General features: G+C 40.0%; 1 protein-coding gene across 3 annotated transcripts in view; it reads left to right on the top strand.

Moving 5' to 3' along the window:
* ANO4 (anoctamin 4) overlaps window positions 1–18,223 on the top strand; it is a 339,157-nt gene that overhangs the window by 308,394 nt on the left and 12,540 nt on the right. For all 3 annotated transcript variants that reach the window (XM_082254744.1, XM_082254745.1, XM_082254746.1), the window contains 2 exons: window positions 11,894–12,046; window positions 17,442–17,589. In XM_082254744.1, coding sequence (XP_082110870.1) covers window positions 11,894–12,046; window positions 17,442–17,589 — 301 coding nt within the window. The remainder of the gene's footprint in view (window positions 1–11,893; window positions 12,047–17,441; window positions 17,590–18,223) is intronic.

Raw genomic sequence — 18,223 nt, 5'->3', positions numbered from 1 at the left:
AATTACACACTGCAGTCTGCAGTCAGTAATGGAAAATCCTTCTAATTACTTACTGGAGCAGGGAGGCCAGGTGATAAACACTGCAGGCTGCGGATTATCAGCGAATAGTTTTTTTCCAAAGAATAGATGAAGTACTGAAACTGAAATCCCAGTCTGGCACCACTTAGCCAAGGTTAAGTGACTACTACATCTTTAGTAAATCAGCCCCTTAGGCTGGCCATACACTATACAATTTTCCTGTTCAATTTTCTTTAGATTTAGGGCTCTTTCACACGGTCTGCCTCCGTAGGTGGATCCGTGCTGCTCAGCGGGGATCGATCCGCGATCCCCGCTGAGCCGGCGGATGACAGCTCCGTCTCCGCTTGCAGTGCGGAGAGGGAGGTGTCACAGCCCCCGCTGCTCTTTATGGGGAATCGGATGAGAGCGGACAGCCTGTCCGCTCTCATCCGATCCCATCCGATCCGATCCCCAGGATGGATGGAAAATAGGGTTTCCATCCGTCCGGATTTCACAGACAGGATCGGATGCGGATGGCAGCGGGTGTCAGCGGACATGTCACCGCTGACATCCGCTGCCCCATAGGGCTGAATGGGGCATCCGATCAGATCGCCTAAAAAACTGACAGGCGGATCTGATCGGACCGCCCGTGTGAAAGAGCCCTTACCTTCAATTTTCTTTAGATTTACCTTCAACTATGTAGTGCAAGGGCCTGCCTGACTGAATACACATTGAAAGTGTTTACGTTTGACCTCATATTATAAGGTTTTGGTAAATCTAATTGAAAATCGAATAAGAAAATTGTATAATATATGGCCAGCCTAAATCTTTTAATTTTAAACACTTGTGATGACCCAGATATTTAATAAACCAAAACCAAAATAAATAAAGGTTAAGTGCAGATATTCAACTTCTACATAATGACTGCTGCATTGAAAGAGTCCTGTAATTTATATTTTGAGGTAGCGGACTGGTTTATAATAATATCTCAGTGTTTGGCATTCTGTCAGCCCAGAAATGTGCACATCCTCCCCCTTCCCAATCCAACATACCCAATGCGCAATTTAAACCCAAAAGCTGGAGAACTGACTGAGATATACAAGCTGCGCAATGGAGGGAGAGATGTCACCACTAGTGGGAGGAAACAAAAGAGAACCCAAAAATTCCTGGCTCAGCCTCTACCTCCTCTCTGCATGTCCCTGCTAGAGATCTGCAGCGCATTTGTTGAAACCACTGTTAAGTCAGAAAACTATTACGTTAAAATTAAGTCAAATCTGAACCACGTTAAAGTTTATGGGGGTTGAATCCTGAAAACCAAATTTGCTCATTCAGACTAGTAGGTAAGTGGTTGTGAAACAAAAGGAATTGGAAGCTATGGCACTGGCATGAGAACATGTACTAGTAGCAAAACAAATTTCTAAAAATACAATATAGTGGGAAGAGGGTGTTCCTTTTTATGTGATTTCAAGGGTGACATACAAAAAAAATACAATTCTTTTGATTACATGCTTGGAATATGTGTGTGGTGTTACAAAACATAGAATTCTCACAGACAACGTTAGCTACACCGTATTCTGGCATCACATATTTTTTATGTGTAATACAGATTTTTCTTCTTTTTACACTATTGTTGGGCTTAAATTCAACAGCAGCAACACACCAATCTGAATTATTTCAACTTCTAAAAAAAAGGCTTTTTAGTTAGTTTTTGCTGTAACACCTGATTTTTTATCCAGTGGTAATAGACTTGAATTAAACAGTGGAAGAAGCAGTCACAACAGATCTTAAAGCTATTGGAAAGTGTACTCCTCCTCCAAAAAAAACTAAAAAATAAGGCCCTCAACTTCATGCCAATTGGGCACAACAGTTTCACAGTATAGTTTGTGAGTTTCTCTTTTTTAATGCACAGTATTATATTTACTAAAATGTCAATACAGAGTACACTTCAAGACCACTTCCCCCATTTCGAAAGCAAGGTAGTTTTTATCCTGAAACAAAAAATAGCGTGTTTTAGAGAAAATATCCAGAAATATTGCACAGTTGATGTGCAGTATGTTTGCAGATTTAATAGGCTGCATTGAAATATAGAGAGACATGGCAGGTTTTAATTAAAAAAAATTAAAATTAGAGCGTATTATTTCACATACAATAGTCAGAGATATCGTACAGTAAATGCATAGTATTTAAGCATCCTTATTAGGCCACAATTTAAGAGGGAAAAATGAGGCAGGTTTAATTATGAAATAAAAACTGTCTTGGGAAGCCTGCCTTTGCACACACATGAACTTTAATGCCATCCCAGTCTTAGTCCGTAGGGTTCAATATTGAGTTGGCCCACCCTTTGCAGTTATAACAGCTTCAACTCTTCTGGGAAGACTGTCCACAAGGTTAAGGAGTGTGTCTATGGGAATATTTGACTATTCTTCCAGAAGCGCAGGTCAGACACTGATGTGGACGAGAAGGCCTGGCTCGCAGTCTTCGCTCTTATTCATCCCAAAGGTGTTCTATCGGGTTGAGGTGAGGAGTCTGTGCGCAGTCATGTTGCAACAGGAAGGGGCCATCCCCAAACTGTTCTCACAAAGTTGAAAGCATTAAATTGTCCAAACTGTCTTGGTATGTGGACATTTTAAGAGTTCCCTTCACTGGAACTAAGGGGCCAGGCCCAACCCCTGATAACCAACCACACACTATAATCCATCCTCCACCAAATGATTTGGACCAGTGCACAAAGCAAGGTCATAAAGATATGGATGAGCGGGTTTGGGGTGGAGGATCTTGACTGACCTCAACCTGATAGAACACCTTTGGGATAAATTAGAGTGGAGACTGAGAGCCAGGCCTTCTCTCCAATATCTATGCCTGGCTTAACAAATGTGTTTCTGGAAGCATGGTCAAACATTCCCATAGACACACTGTTAAACCTTGTGCACAGCCTTCACAGAAGAGTTGAAGCTGTTATAGCTGCAAAGGGTGGGCCAACTTAATATTGAACCCTTCGGACTAAGATTCCATTAAAGTTCATGTGTATAACGGCAGGCGTCCCAATACTTTTGGTAATATAGTGTAGTTGCTCTGTTTACCTATTAGGCTTCATGTACACAGGACATTTAAAAAGCTCTTCTGAATGCTGGAACTTGACAGCTAGTAACCTACGTTTAAAAATGTCTGTTTTGCTCTTTTACATGGCACGTTTATGCAGGTTTATTGGCGTTCATGAGCGTTTTCGTTTAGAAAAGTTTTTTTTTCCAGATAACAGATTGTACAGATGAGTATACCCTCCCAAATGCCTACAATTCAGGGAAAATCTCTCTCTCTCTTTTTCCATTAAAAATGTCTATAAACAAAAACGCTTATAAATGCGTATTACCGCGTTTGCACGCTGTTACGAACATTTGGCGTTTCAAATGCTAATAAACTTCTGACCTGAACGAGATTTTTTGCTTTAAAAAAAAATGCCACAAAACTCAACTGCCTCTAAATGTCTATAAACTACTGTGTACTACATGGACAGATAAGATAACATAGCAGAGTTCAGAGGCTGCTGAAAAAACAGTTGACTGCTCCTAAACGTCCATTTATCAGCAGCAGTGTACATGAGGCCTTACTAATCGCCACTCAGTAACAGACCCTAATGCCCTGTACACACTATCAGATTATCTGAAGACTTTTGTCTGCAGACTTACCAAAACCATATAATATGAGGTCAAACCTAAACACTTTCAATTTGTATGCAATCCGGCAGGCCCTTGCACTACATAGAAAAGGTAAATCTGAAGACAAAAGTCTTCAGATAATCTGATAGTGTGTACAGGGCATTAGGCTGGAAATACACAGTGTGAATTTCTTTCCTGCAACCACAGGTTGCAGGAATGAAATTTGCACGGTTCCCCCCCATCAACACAGACAGTGTTGACAGGGGAAAAAGCCATGTGATTATTGCTAGCAGCTATAGCAGGTGCTAGCGATAATCGCAAGAGAATCCAGCAGACTAGTTGTACCCACATTGATCGATCGTTCAACTTCGTACATTCAGCCTCCCAATTATTGATTCGAACTATGTATGGTCGGCCTACACCTGACTCTATCTGACCCTGCTAGCCATTGTTTTGTGGTAGTGCTAATCATCTGACACAAAATAAAATGTAGCACTGCTCCCCTGAGTTACCATTAGCAACAACAGAACAGTCTGGCATTATTCCAAGTGTTTTACTTCAGACAAGAAACAGTCCAGTATCTTTGGTTTTTATTTTTTTTTTTTGGAACTTGGATAGGAGAAGGGAATGAGTGGGATACTCCAACATAAAGAACTATGCACAGTAGGCTGGGACAACTTAAACAGAGCTGAATAGCGCTGGTTAACGCTGTATAATGCTGAGCAACGCTGAATAGAGCTAGTCACGACTAGGCTGCTGCTTCAGTTTGTCAGAAGCTGTGACACAGGACTGAATGAATTTTCTGAGGTAAACTGTATCCTGAGGTAAACTGTACTGTACTTCAGAACAACTTCAGGGCCCTTCCTGGCACCCCCTTTGTTCCTAATCTTCAGGGTCAACTACACGGCACCTGCTTTCACTGATACACTCCCTGTGTGAGCTAGCTCCTTGATCCCCTGACATCTCTGGAGTGGTCTCCTCTCCTAGGCAGACCCTTAGGCAGATCTCCTGGTACTCAGGATACTGTTTTTCCCAAGATAATCCTGCCAGCAGCTCCACTTGTCAGCACTCTGGATCCTCTGAAGCTCAGCTCCACCCCCGGTTAAATAGGCCGACTGCCTGAATCACCTTCCTCACATCAGCAGGAGGAGAGACAGCCATCTGCCTACTCCTGGGACTCTGCTTCCCGCCAAAGACGCCCTGTCACATGTCCCTCAGTATTTATGGGCAATCCCAGAATGCATTGCACCAATGCCCTTCCAGTGGGACTGATATAAAACATGTATCACTGGCTGTTTTTCTCCAATGTCCAACAAGCTCCCTCATTGGACACAGTGGGGACACTCCCTCAGACCCAGTGAATCACACCTAGAAACACATGACAGGCACAACTAACAGATCAGGCTCTCCTGATAAGCAGAAAGAGCCACTTAATGCGTTTTCCTAGCACCTACCTGAGAGGGTGCTACAAAAATAATTAAAGTGTAATTCGTTTTGGAAAGCATACAACAAGGTTAGAACCCCTGATGGGTTTTTACTGCTGTATGGGCTCTGTTAGAGAGATTTTCCCCCACTTTCAGTCCTGCTGAAAGCAAGAAAGATAGAAATGAAAATGCTTTTTTTTTTAGTAGAGTAGGGGAAGGTGAGAACCCTTATCAGATTTTTATTTCTACGTATATCCCTGTTACAGATGTTCCCTCACTTCCTGTCTGGTGAAACTGTTGTCACTATGGCAGAAGGTGGAGAACATCTAACAAAGCCCTAGATAGCGGTAAAAATCTGACAGATGATCCAATCCTTACCCCAGTATTCAAAACTGAAAAAAGCGTCTTATTATGCAGTTAAAGAATTACTGATAGTTTGTGGTCAAACACTAGTGATTAGCAAATGCTTTGTTTATGTGTAGGATGATGAATTGATGATAATTATATTTACTTACATGTGATGAAATGTCATCCACAATGCACACTATGACTCTGTCTTCTGTAAATGAAAGAGTCATCAGTCATACGGAGTATAGAGAAGCCTGCTAATGGAATTTGTTTCTTGACTCAATATTGCAGCTTACTCACAAGACACTGAATCTCCTGCCTGTTGTCACCACATTGATAAAAGAGCAGAAAAGATTATAAAAAAAATTACTTGCTAAACCACAAGTGGCACAGTTATTGGTGCATCTGGCAAAACGCCACTGAACTGCTGCAAACCTACTAATTGCTTCCTGGACTCTTTCTGCCACTTAAAAAAATAAGAGCAAATTGAAGTGGTTTTCAGAAGATGGCTAAATCCCCTTTAGTATTACTTGAAGCTGCACTGCGGTGTTTATTATCCCTTCATCATCCTGCTAATTAATTCATACACATATTGCAATTTTTTTCTATTACTGCTTTTATTGCAAGGAAGTAGATGGTTTTTTAACTGTTAATGAAAAAGAGTTTTTAGGGGAATTAACATGACACTCTCTTAGATTGTAAGCTCTAATGAGCAGGGCCCTGTGATCCCTACTGTATTAAAGTGTATTGTATTTGTATTGTCTACCCTCAAGTTGTAAAGCGCTGCGTAAACCGTCGGCACTATATAAATCCTATATAACAATAATAATAATAATTAATGTGACACTTCTGTTCCCGAGCCCCACCGCAGCTTCTCCCACTCGAGAAGATCTTGTTTCACCCTAATTCCTGCTGTGTAAACTGTCGGTGCTACAGTAAACCCCCCTCCTTTGCTGGGGTTACGTTCCGGACCCAGCCGCGAAAAGTGAAAATCCGCGAAATAGAAAAACCCTATTAAAATGCATTGTAGGCATGTTTTTTTTACTGTCACTGTACATGTAAAAGCATTTTAAGGTATTTAAACACACTTTTAGAGCAATAGAATTAACATGACACTCTCTTAGATTGTAAGCTCTAATGAGCAGGGCCCTGTGATCCTTACTGTATTAAAGTGTATTGTATTTGTATTGTCTACCCTCAAGTTGTAAAGCGCTGCGTAAACCGTCGGCACTATATAAATCCTATATAACAATAATAATAATAATTAATGTGACACTTCTGTTCCCGAGCCCCACCGCAGCTTCTCCCACTCGAGAAGATCTTGTTTCACCCTAATTCCTGCTGTGTAAACTGTCGGTGCTACAGTAAACCCCCCTCCATTGCGGGGGTTACGTTCCGGACCCATCTGCAAAAAGTAAAAATCCGCGAAATAGAAAAACCCTATTAAAATGCATTGTAGGCATGTTTTTTTTACTGTCACTGTACGTGTAAAAGCATTTTAAGGTCTTTAAACACACTTTTAAAACAATAGAAACTCATTTAAACACATAAAAGATACTGAGAGACATAGCAAGAGCTATGGAAAACACAAAAAATATTTCATTTTCAATGATTTATATAGTAAAATAACATTACAAAAAAAAACGCAATATACCGGGACCGCAAAAACTGAACCGCAAAGGAGCGGGGGTTTACTGTATATAAATCCTATATAATAATAATAATAATAATTCCTGAGTAGTCATTTCAGACTATACCTGCAGCACCACCTACAGATAAAATGTGGCATTGATTATACACTTGCTTATATCTTTGTTTTGGAAATCACTGTCAGATATAATATAAGCCTATTGGCACAACTATAGGTAGTGGCGGCTGAAATTCCCAAGACCTAGCTGTAACAATATTATTGTTACAATTTATTTTTTAATTAATTCCTTTCTATGCAGATCAAAGCAGTTTCCCTTTACCTGTGCATAATGCCAGTTAAAGCAAATAAAAATCATAACTGTTTAACCGATATTTAACCCTGAATTACCCTTTTTTTTATCCTTGGCTAGCTTCTTCCTCCCCTTCTGATTCTAGATATTATTTTTCATGTTTTATCATTCATATTTAAGTTTGTTTTCAATCCCACTATTTCTTTTTTCTCTTGATTTTGCAGAAATGTATTAAAATGTGTACAAATAAAGCCTTCTTTTTTATTAGTAAATAACTATGCCATGCTCTTTACAAGAAATAAAAAAATGGGTAAAATATTTAGTTTTCTATGCCATCCATAGACAACATTTTAATTTGACCAGTATTAGTTTTAAAGCAACAAGTGTTTTTGTAGGTAGGTGCTAGTGAGAAAGTATAGTTTGTGCTTTGTCTGCTTACAAGAAGAGCTGCAGATAAATCTATATTGTTCTCTGCCTACCAGAGAGCAGGATCTGTTAGTGAGATCTGCTCATTGTGCTCAGTGTGCAACTCATTCTGTCTAGAGAGTGTTTCACACTGGTCCAATAGGGAGGCATGTTGGACAGTGGGAGGAAACCTGACGAATGGGTGCATGGGCTTTTAATGCAGTCCTGACGTTTGGCAGAGGGAAAGTCGCCTCTGTGCATGTTCGGATACTGTATAAAAGCCAGGAGCACATGTGCTCGAGGTCTTTAGTTAGGGAGCAGAGTCCCAGAGGAAGGAGGGGGCTGCCTCCTCCTCTGTAGAGGTGCCATGTGGCCTCAGGGGGTCGTCATGAGGGCCGGAAGAGTAGTAGTGAGAAGCTGAACCCAGAGGTCCAGGGAAGCTGACTGAGAGGGGAGACACTGGAGGATCTGTCTCTGCAGTACCGTGAGTACAGAAACTTGTGTCAAGGGGCCTGACCTGAGGGGGGCCACCCCTGCGTCTAAGTATAGTCAGTGGACAGGTGTCAGCGGGAAGAGGATGCTAGTGAGAGTGTCCTGAAGATAGATTATCGTCCATCAAGTCATCTTGTTAGAGAGCAAAGAGAACAAGAGACTGAACCCCATCCACCCTAGTGGCAGTGTGGATTAACAGCCTGGCTGTTCCATATTTTTAAGCAGAACTTTGAAGATAGAAGTCCTCAAACAATGTGAATAGTTCAATTGTAGTATTCCTCCTATCCCAAATTATCAATAAAAAACAAAACAAACAACACCCCTAGACTGTTCATTTATGTGACGAGCCAATGAGGAACATGGAGGGATTCAGAGACTTGTTCAAGTAAATATGTGTTGGTAACCAGGGAAGCCCGCAAAGACAATATCCAGCAGTTCCTGCAGGGGCAGTGCTACATGTAACGCAAAGATAACGAATACCGCGCTAATAAACCCACTGTGAAAACGTTAACGGTGAAAAAATAGAAGAATAAATATTTATCTGTTGAACATTGCATATGTGTGTGATGACAATTAAAACAGCTGACTAACCGTGAATAATTGCATAAAGTAAAAAACAACCAAACAAAAAAATAAAAATCCATGCACAGAATGTGAATGGTGGATCAAAGCTTGAAAAGCCTCTCAAGTTATTGCAGTGCTACGCACAGTGCTTCTGACTCCCAATTGGCATAGGTAAATACAAACAGGTGCTCCACTCCTTACTGGTACTCAGTTGCTCCCCCCTCCAGGAATAATCCCACCTAAAGTAGTGTGATCTCTACAGTGAGATCAATAAAAGCCTTTTTGCCTCCCTGGGTTGCGAACAATATGGTGTCGACCTCCTTACAGCTTTCCTCTCAGAGATAGCCCATGATGTTCAGTGTATAAAAAGGAAACAGCTATAGTGCTTATATCCCCCAAAAATTATTTTATTAGGTAAAATACAGGTTACTCACACTTTTCTGGTGCTTCCAGCGCAGCAGATTCTGACAGGCATTAAAAATATTCCGTGTTTCAGACTCACACACTCTTCACACAAGCCTTGCTAAACAATCCGGCAACCAGCTCCACGCTAGTGTACAGATGTCGTCACCGTTCTGGCACCTCCCCTACGCGTGTCGACATAGGGTCACATGTCTTCCTCAGGGGGATTTCTATTGGACATGTGGGCTAATGACAAGTATATGTAGCGGTGAGCACCATTTTTATGTAGTTCACAACCAGCGCCATTTTGCCATGGTCGCTTGGCAAACTTATAAAAGCATTGCAGATGTCAGCTATGGTGATACAACAGGTAGATAATACTGTCTAATGATAATAGCATTACTGCTATTGACATTAGAATGTATTGGCTTATTTAAACCTTAGCCTAGACATACATCATATAATATAAACCACTGTGCTTCAAAATAATATTGAAGTAATATTAAACAGGCGGTGTATAAAGGCTTGTGCGTATCCGAGGGACATCGCAAACACGGTAACAATACAATCAAAATTAAAAAGAGTGCGGACCTCAGGTTTAAGACGTAATGTACTAGTATGCACCAAATACTAGCACATTATAACAGACTTACCTGCAAACAGAGCCCTCCAGCTCAGCACTGTCACAGCTCCCCTGGCACTTCCATCTTCACCCCTGGGGTAACGTTACATCGCCGTGGAACACAGTGTGGGCCATAAATGTAATCTGAGCTCCGCATGTGTGGCTCAGATCCCTAGGGTCTCATATGTTATAAAAACCCTGCCTGTCAGCAGCTTTTATATATCATAAATTTACTACCACTTTAGGGACCAGCCTGTTACATGTAAATAGTATCCCCAGCAATGTTCTTGGACCTACATTGCTAGTAAGATTCCTATGTCCAAAAGTATTCCTGGATACTGTGACCTACCCTGTGATTGCAATAAAACCTGCCACTGAGCTTTTTGTTAAAAGGCCTTTCTAAAGAATAATCTCAGTTAAAATCTGAAATGTATATAGCTGACCCTGAAGGAACAATTTACACAACAGAACTAGAGTTTTTTTTCTGTGGATTGTGAGATCCACAAGTTAGAAATAACGAGCAGCAGAGCAACCTTGTTTATCTTTGAAAACAACTTTGAATGGTCACTAAACAAATGGAATAGAAGTTAAGCAATATCTACTTACTGATTGTTTTAACATGAATATCACAAATAGCCAAAAAAATGAATAATTTGGTTTCACAAAGCATGTAGACTTTGGCCCAAAAAAGCTTAACTTGTTAACATACATCCTGCCTTGTGTCAGTGGATCAGAGGGGAGTTGGTGTAATAGGGATGTTTGTCAAGTCAGAACTGAACAGCATTTCTAAGGGAGCCCTGGAGCGCAGTGCGGGAAACCAGCGTTCTGTTTGCGTATTCCAAAGTGTGTTCAAAATGCACTGCCCATGCAATCTGCAGCGGGTGTCAGTGCAATGTTAGTAGTGCGTTTTCCTGTACTGGATCATATGGTACAAAACGACCATGCAATTCGGTTGCAGTGTGTTTCTAAAATTGGTGCATGCACTACTTTGGTGGGATGCAGTGTGATTGAGCCTGTTCAAAATGAATGGGCTCAAATTGCACTGCACTGAATCGCACGTGAATTGCATAGGAATGTGGTACAATTCCTGTGAGATTCATAGGTGAATAATTGTTTGAACTAGGGCAAATACTTTGATGAATCTATGGTGCACAAAATTCAGTGTCTGAAAGGTTCCTTGCCAGTTCTAGATGTACCTTGCAATAAATAAAGTAATACTGTTAAGCTGGTTACCGGCTAAATTTGAGATGCTTTATATTGCATTTTGTACACCGTCAGCTGGAGAAAAGCAGGCTACAAGCTGTTTCAATGGGATTTGTAGAGAAGAATGTGTAAAGCATCATCCTACATAACCACAGCTGATCCCTTAATATCCTTAACATTATTAAAGGCATGCAATCTACAACCTTTATAAGTATTATTACATATATTGTATTTATACAGTTGGATATAGCATTTTTTTGTTTGTTTTCTATGTCGACACTGATACACGTACACCTACACAGGTTGAACTGGGTGGACTGTTGTTTAACCTTAACTACTATGTATTGAACTGTATTGTAACTGTACTGTCTGGCCTCACGTTGTAAAGCGCTGCGCAAACTGTAGGCGCTATGTAAATCCTGTATAAAAATAATGTCCTGTTGGGGAGAATTCCCTTCACTTCATGCCATAGAGATGTAACAGGAAGTGAGCGGAGATGTATGCAAAGGGACGGGAATTACAGAAACAGTTGTCCCCATTGGCAAATTTACTGTCAACTCTTGTTCTGGCACAGTTTTGGATTTCCCATTGCTTTCTGTTTCACTGACAATGGTCACCAGGACAAAAGAGAGGGTGAATCTCTGTAATGGGTACACAGGCAGCAGCAAAAATTTGACAAGGGTTCTACATTTTCCCTACTCTATTTGAAACTAAAAGAAATACGTTTTGGCTTTACATCCACTTTACTTTTTTGCATGAACAGAATAACCTAGCAATCCTTTGGCTTTAGGGTGCTATGGTATGCAGTGACTTGATACTAATATTTACCTCTTTCCTTTCCAGTTCTTCAATTTGGCTTCACAACTATATTTGTTGCTGCTTTTCCGCTTGCACCACTCCTTGCCTTACTTAACAATATTATTGAAATCCGCCTTGATTCTTACAAATTTATCACTCAGTGGAGAAGACCCTTAGCTTCACGAGCCAAGGACATAGGTGAGGGCATCTGGCCTAATTATTTTTTAGTGAGTCTAAGAATGTTTTATATGGTTGAATACAGACTGTAGTATGCCTGCCTTGGCGCTTCTTTCTGCATTCCTTAGTATTGATCCCCTCCAGCCCCCTTAGTTTAAGAGAAAGTCAACAATTTAGTGGAATGTGCTGAAATTTACTATACGTACGGTACTCTAGATAAATATGTACATGTAAAATAGCCTTTTGATATGTCTGTTTTCTAGTTGATTTTCTGGAAAAATATTTGACAGGTGAAATTACTGATGCATAAAAGTATACTGTAACTTCTCCTAATTTAGGCAATTTTAATATTAAGGCAGAAAAAATGGTGATGTTCCTAAACCCTCGGCAACCAAGATCAGGTTTCATTAATGAATTCACTTTAGTGGCTAAGTCCTCATGGGTTACTGTACAATGTTTCTCTTTGCAAAATGAATCAGCCAAGTATAGTTTCCTGGAAAATAGTTTCTTCTTTTTGTGCTAAATTGGTTTTTTGGTGTTTTGTTAGAAGAAATAACAAAGGTTCCTCTGATAGAGTTGGATTGTTCTGTGTCATAGAGCAAAGCCATCAGTGACACAGGGGATCTATTATTCAGTGCTCAGTAAATAGTCCTATGCATTTGGTAAAGCACTTTTGAATATTTTTGTATGTATGAAATATACATATAGATTTGTTGTGATAGAACTTGTTTATACAATCCCGTCACCTTCTCACATTTAGTTTGTTAGTGCAAATTGGAAATTGAAATGGTGAAGCAGATTGGTTTACATGAACAACAAAGACAGTTTGAATAAATACATGATCCCCATTTTCAAATTTAGGTAATATCATATGATCACAATATAAAAATGTTTACCAATAAACACATCAAAGATGTATAAAGAAACGCGTAGAAAGGATGTAGTGTAAAAAGTGTTTAATTTGTATTGGAGGTATAAGAGGTCACTTTATAAAATGTATGTGGTCATATACACCTTTGTTACTATTCTTGTATTTTATAACAGGTGGTACATTATTCTGATTACGGTTGCTTTAACTGTATATTGTTGGGTTATTATTTAAACCCCTTCATACATGGGCACTTTGTTCTTTTTTTTTTTTTTAACTTTCGTAGAAGTGGTATGCTTTTATGTAGTCTCACCTTCAGAGACTGGGCTACTGTTAAAAGCATTGGGCCTTAGATTGCCCACTGGAACCACTAGTTCTATTCTTGGTCAAATGATTACTATGAAAACAATCATGGTTGTTACAGAAAATTATGTTTTATGTCTGGCCACACACCCTACCATTGAATTTTACAATCTCCCATAGAATTTCCAACTACTATATAGTGCAAATGCCTACCTGATTGGGATATAAATTGATGGAATTATTTAGGTACACTCTCACACAACATAGTTCAATAGCAGATCTAGGAAACTGTACAGAGATTGTACAATAAGATTGTGGTGTGTGTAGCCAGCTTCAGAATAAGTATTTTACTGAACATGTGCAATACGTTTCGGTCTGAATACAAATTCGGACAAATTTTTGGTTTTTCCGAGATTCGGATGTATCCAAATCTCTAAATGAAATAGTAACGAATATTCGGATGTATCAGAATCTCAGAATGAAATAGTAATGAATAGTAATGAATTTAGAAGAAATCCATTAAAATTATTTTCATTTATTTGTTTTCTAATGAATTCCAATTTTTCAGACAGATGATGGGTCATCATCTGTCAGCGTGAAATTATATTTTAATTGCTGGCAATACAATACCATTTCCGGCAATAAATAAATGTTAAAATAAGCGGCGTGGGGTCCCCTCCCCAGTCCATACCAGGCTCTTCAGGTCTAGTATGAGTTTTAAGGGAAACCCCACGCCAAAATAAAAAAATAAAAAAAACAGCGTGGGGTCCCCCCAAAATCCATTCCAGACCCTTATTTAAGCGTGCAGCCTGGCAGGTCAGGTAGGGGAGGGGACAAGTGCCGCCCTCCGAACCATACCGGGCCACATCCTCTCAACATGGGGGGGTGGGAGCTGTGGGGCAGGGAGGGCTCTGTGCCCCCCCAACCCAAAGCACTTTGTCCCCATGTTGATAAGGACAAGGGCCTCTCCCTGAGAACCCTGGACTGTGATTGTAGGGGTCCACAGGCGGGGGACTTATCGGAATCTGGAAGTCCCCTTTAACAAGGGGGTCCCCAGATCCTGGGAGGCCTCCTGCCATATGCCCTCTCTGCGCTTCGACAGTTCTTTAATAGGTAAGGGGCAGGGCGACCCGGTTACGTCAACCAGTGGCACTGCCCCCTTCTGATGTCACGTGACCAAACCAATTTTTTATTGTGATCTTTGCTGATCAGTGAAAACAAATTCCTTTGCATTGCAAGCAGCTTGAGAGAAGGGTGTTTAAAGCTCTTTAACTGCTTGTTAAGAATATGTAAATAGTGTGATGCTCATAGTCTCGGCACCGATGCACTTCTTTAAAGCACCCTTTAACTCCAATTTGGGGATGTTAAATACAGATCTTTAAGTGGTTGTAAAGTCAGAAGTTTTTTTATCTTAATGCATTTTATGCATTAAGATAAAAGCCTGTGTGCAGCAGCCCCCTAATACTTACCTTAGCCCCCTCTCGATCCAGACACAGCAGTGGCGCCATTAGCTCCCGCTGCTGTCAATCACTCTCAGCCAATAAGAAGAGAGATAGGGGACGGAGCAAAACCGCGGCTCTGTGTCTGAAAGGACACAGGGAGCTGCGGTTCGGGTGCCCCCATAGCAAGCTGCTTGCTGTGGGGGGCACTCAACAGGAGGGGAGGGCCAGGAGCTCCAGCCAGGGGCCTGAGAAGAGGAGGATCCAGGCTTCCCTGTGCAAAACCACTTCATAGAGCAGGTAAGTATAAGATGTTTGTGATTTTAATAGAAAAAATAAAACTGAGACTTAACAATCACTTTAATGGAAGTTCAGGTTGTCACTTTAAACAAGAATTTAGGTGGCTTTAGAATACATTCAGACAGCTTAAGCAATACTTGAAACTTGTTGACAGACTGCTCCTATCAACTTGTATATAGTGACAGCCCGCAGCAGACATGTGTTTAACATGCCCAAACTGGAGCTTATAAAGTTGGAGTTGATGAGTGAAAAATGCTCAGAACATCATGAAAGTTTTACAATCGCTTTGTAAAAGTTTTTAATACACACTGTTATAAATGTTGAAGCATATATTCACAAGCTATATAGAAATATATATTGGCTGGATTAAAAAAAGTTTGTTTGATTGATAATATTTTTCCTGGTGCTTGCCAGTGTTTGCTCCCAGCTTTCTTTTATCTCTGGAAAGCATAGTGTAGACAGACAGGAATGCCCAGATAACCCAAGTGTTCATGTTTATGCTGAAACCTGCTTCTACAGACATCTGGGGTTTGGATAACAGCTGGTGTGAATTGACACATTGCGTTATACTGGATTACAATTAGTCAATTAATTATATATGTAGCACTTTCATTAGTGAATCGGGTTAATTAATATTTGGTGGGGTCAATAAACTATTGGAACATGTGTTAGCTAATTACTAGTTAATTTTCTTTTAATTACCTGTGTTCATTTAATTAGTCAGTCAATTTTATAAATACAATAATTATTTTGGTTAACACAGTTTAATTAAGTTTATTGACTGGGGGTAGATTTGCTCAGTGATAATTTACGGGATCAGAATAGTCATATTGATTTGGTAAAAATTTTGCCAAATGTATTAAAGTAAGTGTAGTATTGTGCTTCCTAAACGATATAAATGTTTTTAAACATTTTTGTAAAGTTTAAGCATAGCATAATGTGGGACTTAGTCTAACTCTGTGTTTTCTATGAATTTAAATAAATTGTTTTGGCCACCCTAGACCAAATGGAGGACATAGTTCATTTGGACTAGATTGGCCAAAACAATTTATTTTAATTCTTAGAAAACACAGAGTTTGTCTTTAAGTCCCACATTATGCTATGCTTAAGCTTTACAAAAATGTTATAAAATCACAAAATTATATAGTTTAGAATTCATTTTACTAATACATGCGGCTGCTGTCTGCATTGTATAAACTGTTTAGGAAACAGCTACATAGAGTATACAGCTCTGTGTTTCGGCAGCGGGACAGAGACTAAGGGGTTGATTTACCAAAGGCAAATAGACTGTGCACTTTGCAAAGTGCAGTTGCCCTCTCCAAGTGCAATTGCTCCAGAGCTTAGTAAATAGGGAAAGACTTCACTTTGCAAAGGGTACCCAATTACATGCAAGGTAAATTTAAAAAAAAAATGAATTTTTGCTTGCACGTGATTGGTTGATGAAAGTCAGCAGAACTTCTAATCATTTACTAAGCTCTAGAGCAACTGCACTTTAGTAAATCAACCCCTTTGCGTTCCACTCCCAGAACAAAAGCGAGTCTGGCTCAGTACTGCTCAGCCGAACACAAGAAGCTATGTACTTTATAGATGAAAACAAGGCTAACACTGATTGGTGTATATTATGATGTCAGATGCCTGCCTCTCCACCTCAGTCACGGAGCCTTGTAATCATTCATAAAAGTGCTCAGCAGTCAGCCTGACACAATTTGGTCCCAAGAGCAGGATGGAAATTACCCACCCTGCTCCCAAAACACAGAGACGTATACTATATGTAGCTGATATTATATACTATTTATACAGTGCTCCCATTGAGCGCATTTGTTTGGAAATATTTTGTTTGGGCAAGCTTGGGCCAAATTAATTATTTAAAGTCTTAGCAAACCTGGAGTTAGGCTTTAAAAAATATTACTGGAAATGGTGGTCAAAATAGATCTTTATCAAAAAAGTCTATTCTGGTCACAGAGATTCTCAATTCCCCACCACACATAAAGAGGATAAAATATATCTAAACCCGAATGCAATATAATACAACATCCTAAAATGTTGTAGCTACCCTAATTTTATTTTTTTCAGACTTTATATTTATGTGATGATCCTGCCAGTTACAAACCCCCTGTTCTAGGATTAGCATGCTCACTAACTACAGTACACTGGATCTATGAAGGAGCAGTGTTATCAGGATAGGAGCACAAAACACTATCCCACCCCTCTCCTCTTCTTAGCATTTGGGGAGGGGTTTTGTAGTCCAGAGAGAGTTGTGAACAATGTAACTGATGACAACCGGCATAGGCAGAGTTTACAGATCAACGGGTATTTTTATTTTATTGTTTTTAGACAGAAATATCAGAACTTTTTCAATTGTATTTTTAACAGACCAAAATATATCAAAATGGACCAAAAAAGAGAAGTTTGTGAGGGTTTACATACCCTTTTACAATGTTGTGTTTGTAGTCTTCTATGCTATTTTCTGTTGCTTCAGTGGTAACACAATTATCTCTTTAAACAGGTATCTGGTATGGGATTCTAGAAGGCATCGGGATCCTGTCTGTTATTACCAATGCATTTGTTATAGCGGTGACCTCAGACTTCATTCCTCGGCTGGTGTATGCTTACAAATATGGACCTTGTGCCGGTTTAGGACAAGCTGGAGAAAAGTACAGTAATAGCCCAAAAGTCTTTTGATATTTACCCTCCGTCTATAGCTTTTACTGTTTTCATGATATTTGGTTAAGATATCCCTTTTAGAGAAGTCAATCAAATGATCAACTTCTGTTGAGCAGGGACTGGCTCACACTGATCGAAATTTGATGTATGGCCAGCTTTACTTTGGGACAGTGAAGCACAATTAGAGTGCTTTACTATTAAAGTGGTTGTAAACCTCGGACTTGAAAAAGGAACAAAGCATATCCCTCTATACTGTGTATGTGTCTCAATTCAGAACACTAAGTGTCATTTCTGTCTGCTGCCCCATTCCTCTGGTATCTGCATGAGTCACGTCTGACAAGTTTTCCTGACACCAAGATAAAAAACTGTCACAGGGGAGGGACATCCAGAACACAACTTGTGGTTGACAGCATCAGCTCTGTTCTTGATTGCTGTGTGAAGAGGGTGTGTCCCTTCCCTCCAATCAGCTGTCAGAGCTCTCCTCACTGAGCTCTGCAGTGTGTAATTTAATCTCTTCGGCCCCTGTTTTCTGACAGCTCACACAAACCTTGTCAAATCTGGACTTTGAACAGATGTAGAGAAGAGAAGACTGCAGGTAAACAGGTACAACTTAGGTAGGAAGAT

This window comes from Pelophylax lessonae (genome assembly GCF_965119305.1).
Source record: "Pelophylax lessonae genome assembly, chromosome: 4".
Taxonomy (NCBI): Eukaryota; Metazoa; Chordata; class Amphibia; order Anura; family Ranidae; genus Pelophylax; species Pelophylax lessonae.
This window is presented reverse-complemented; position numbering and strand designations above follow the sequence as displayed.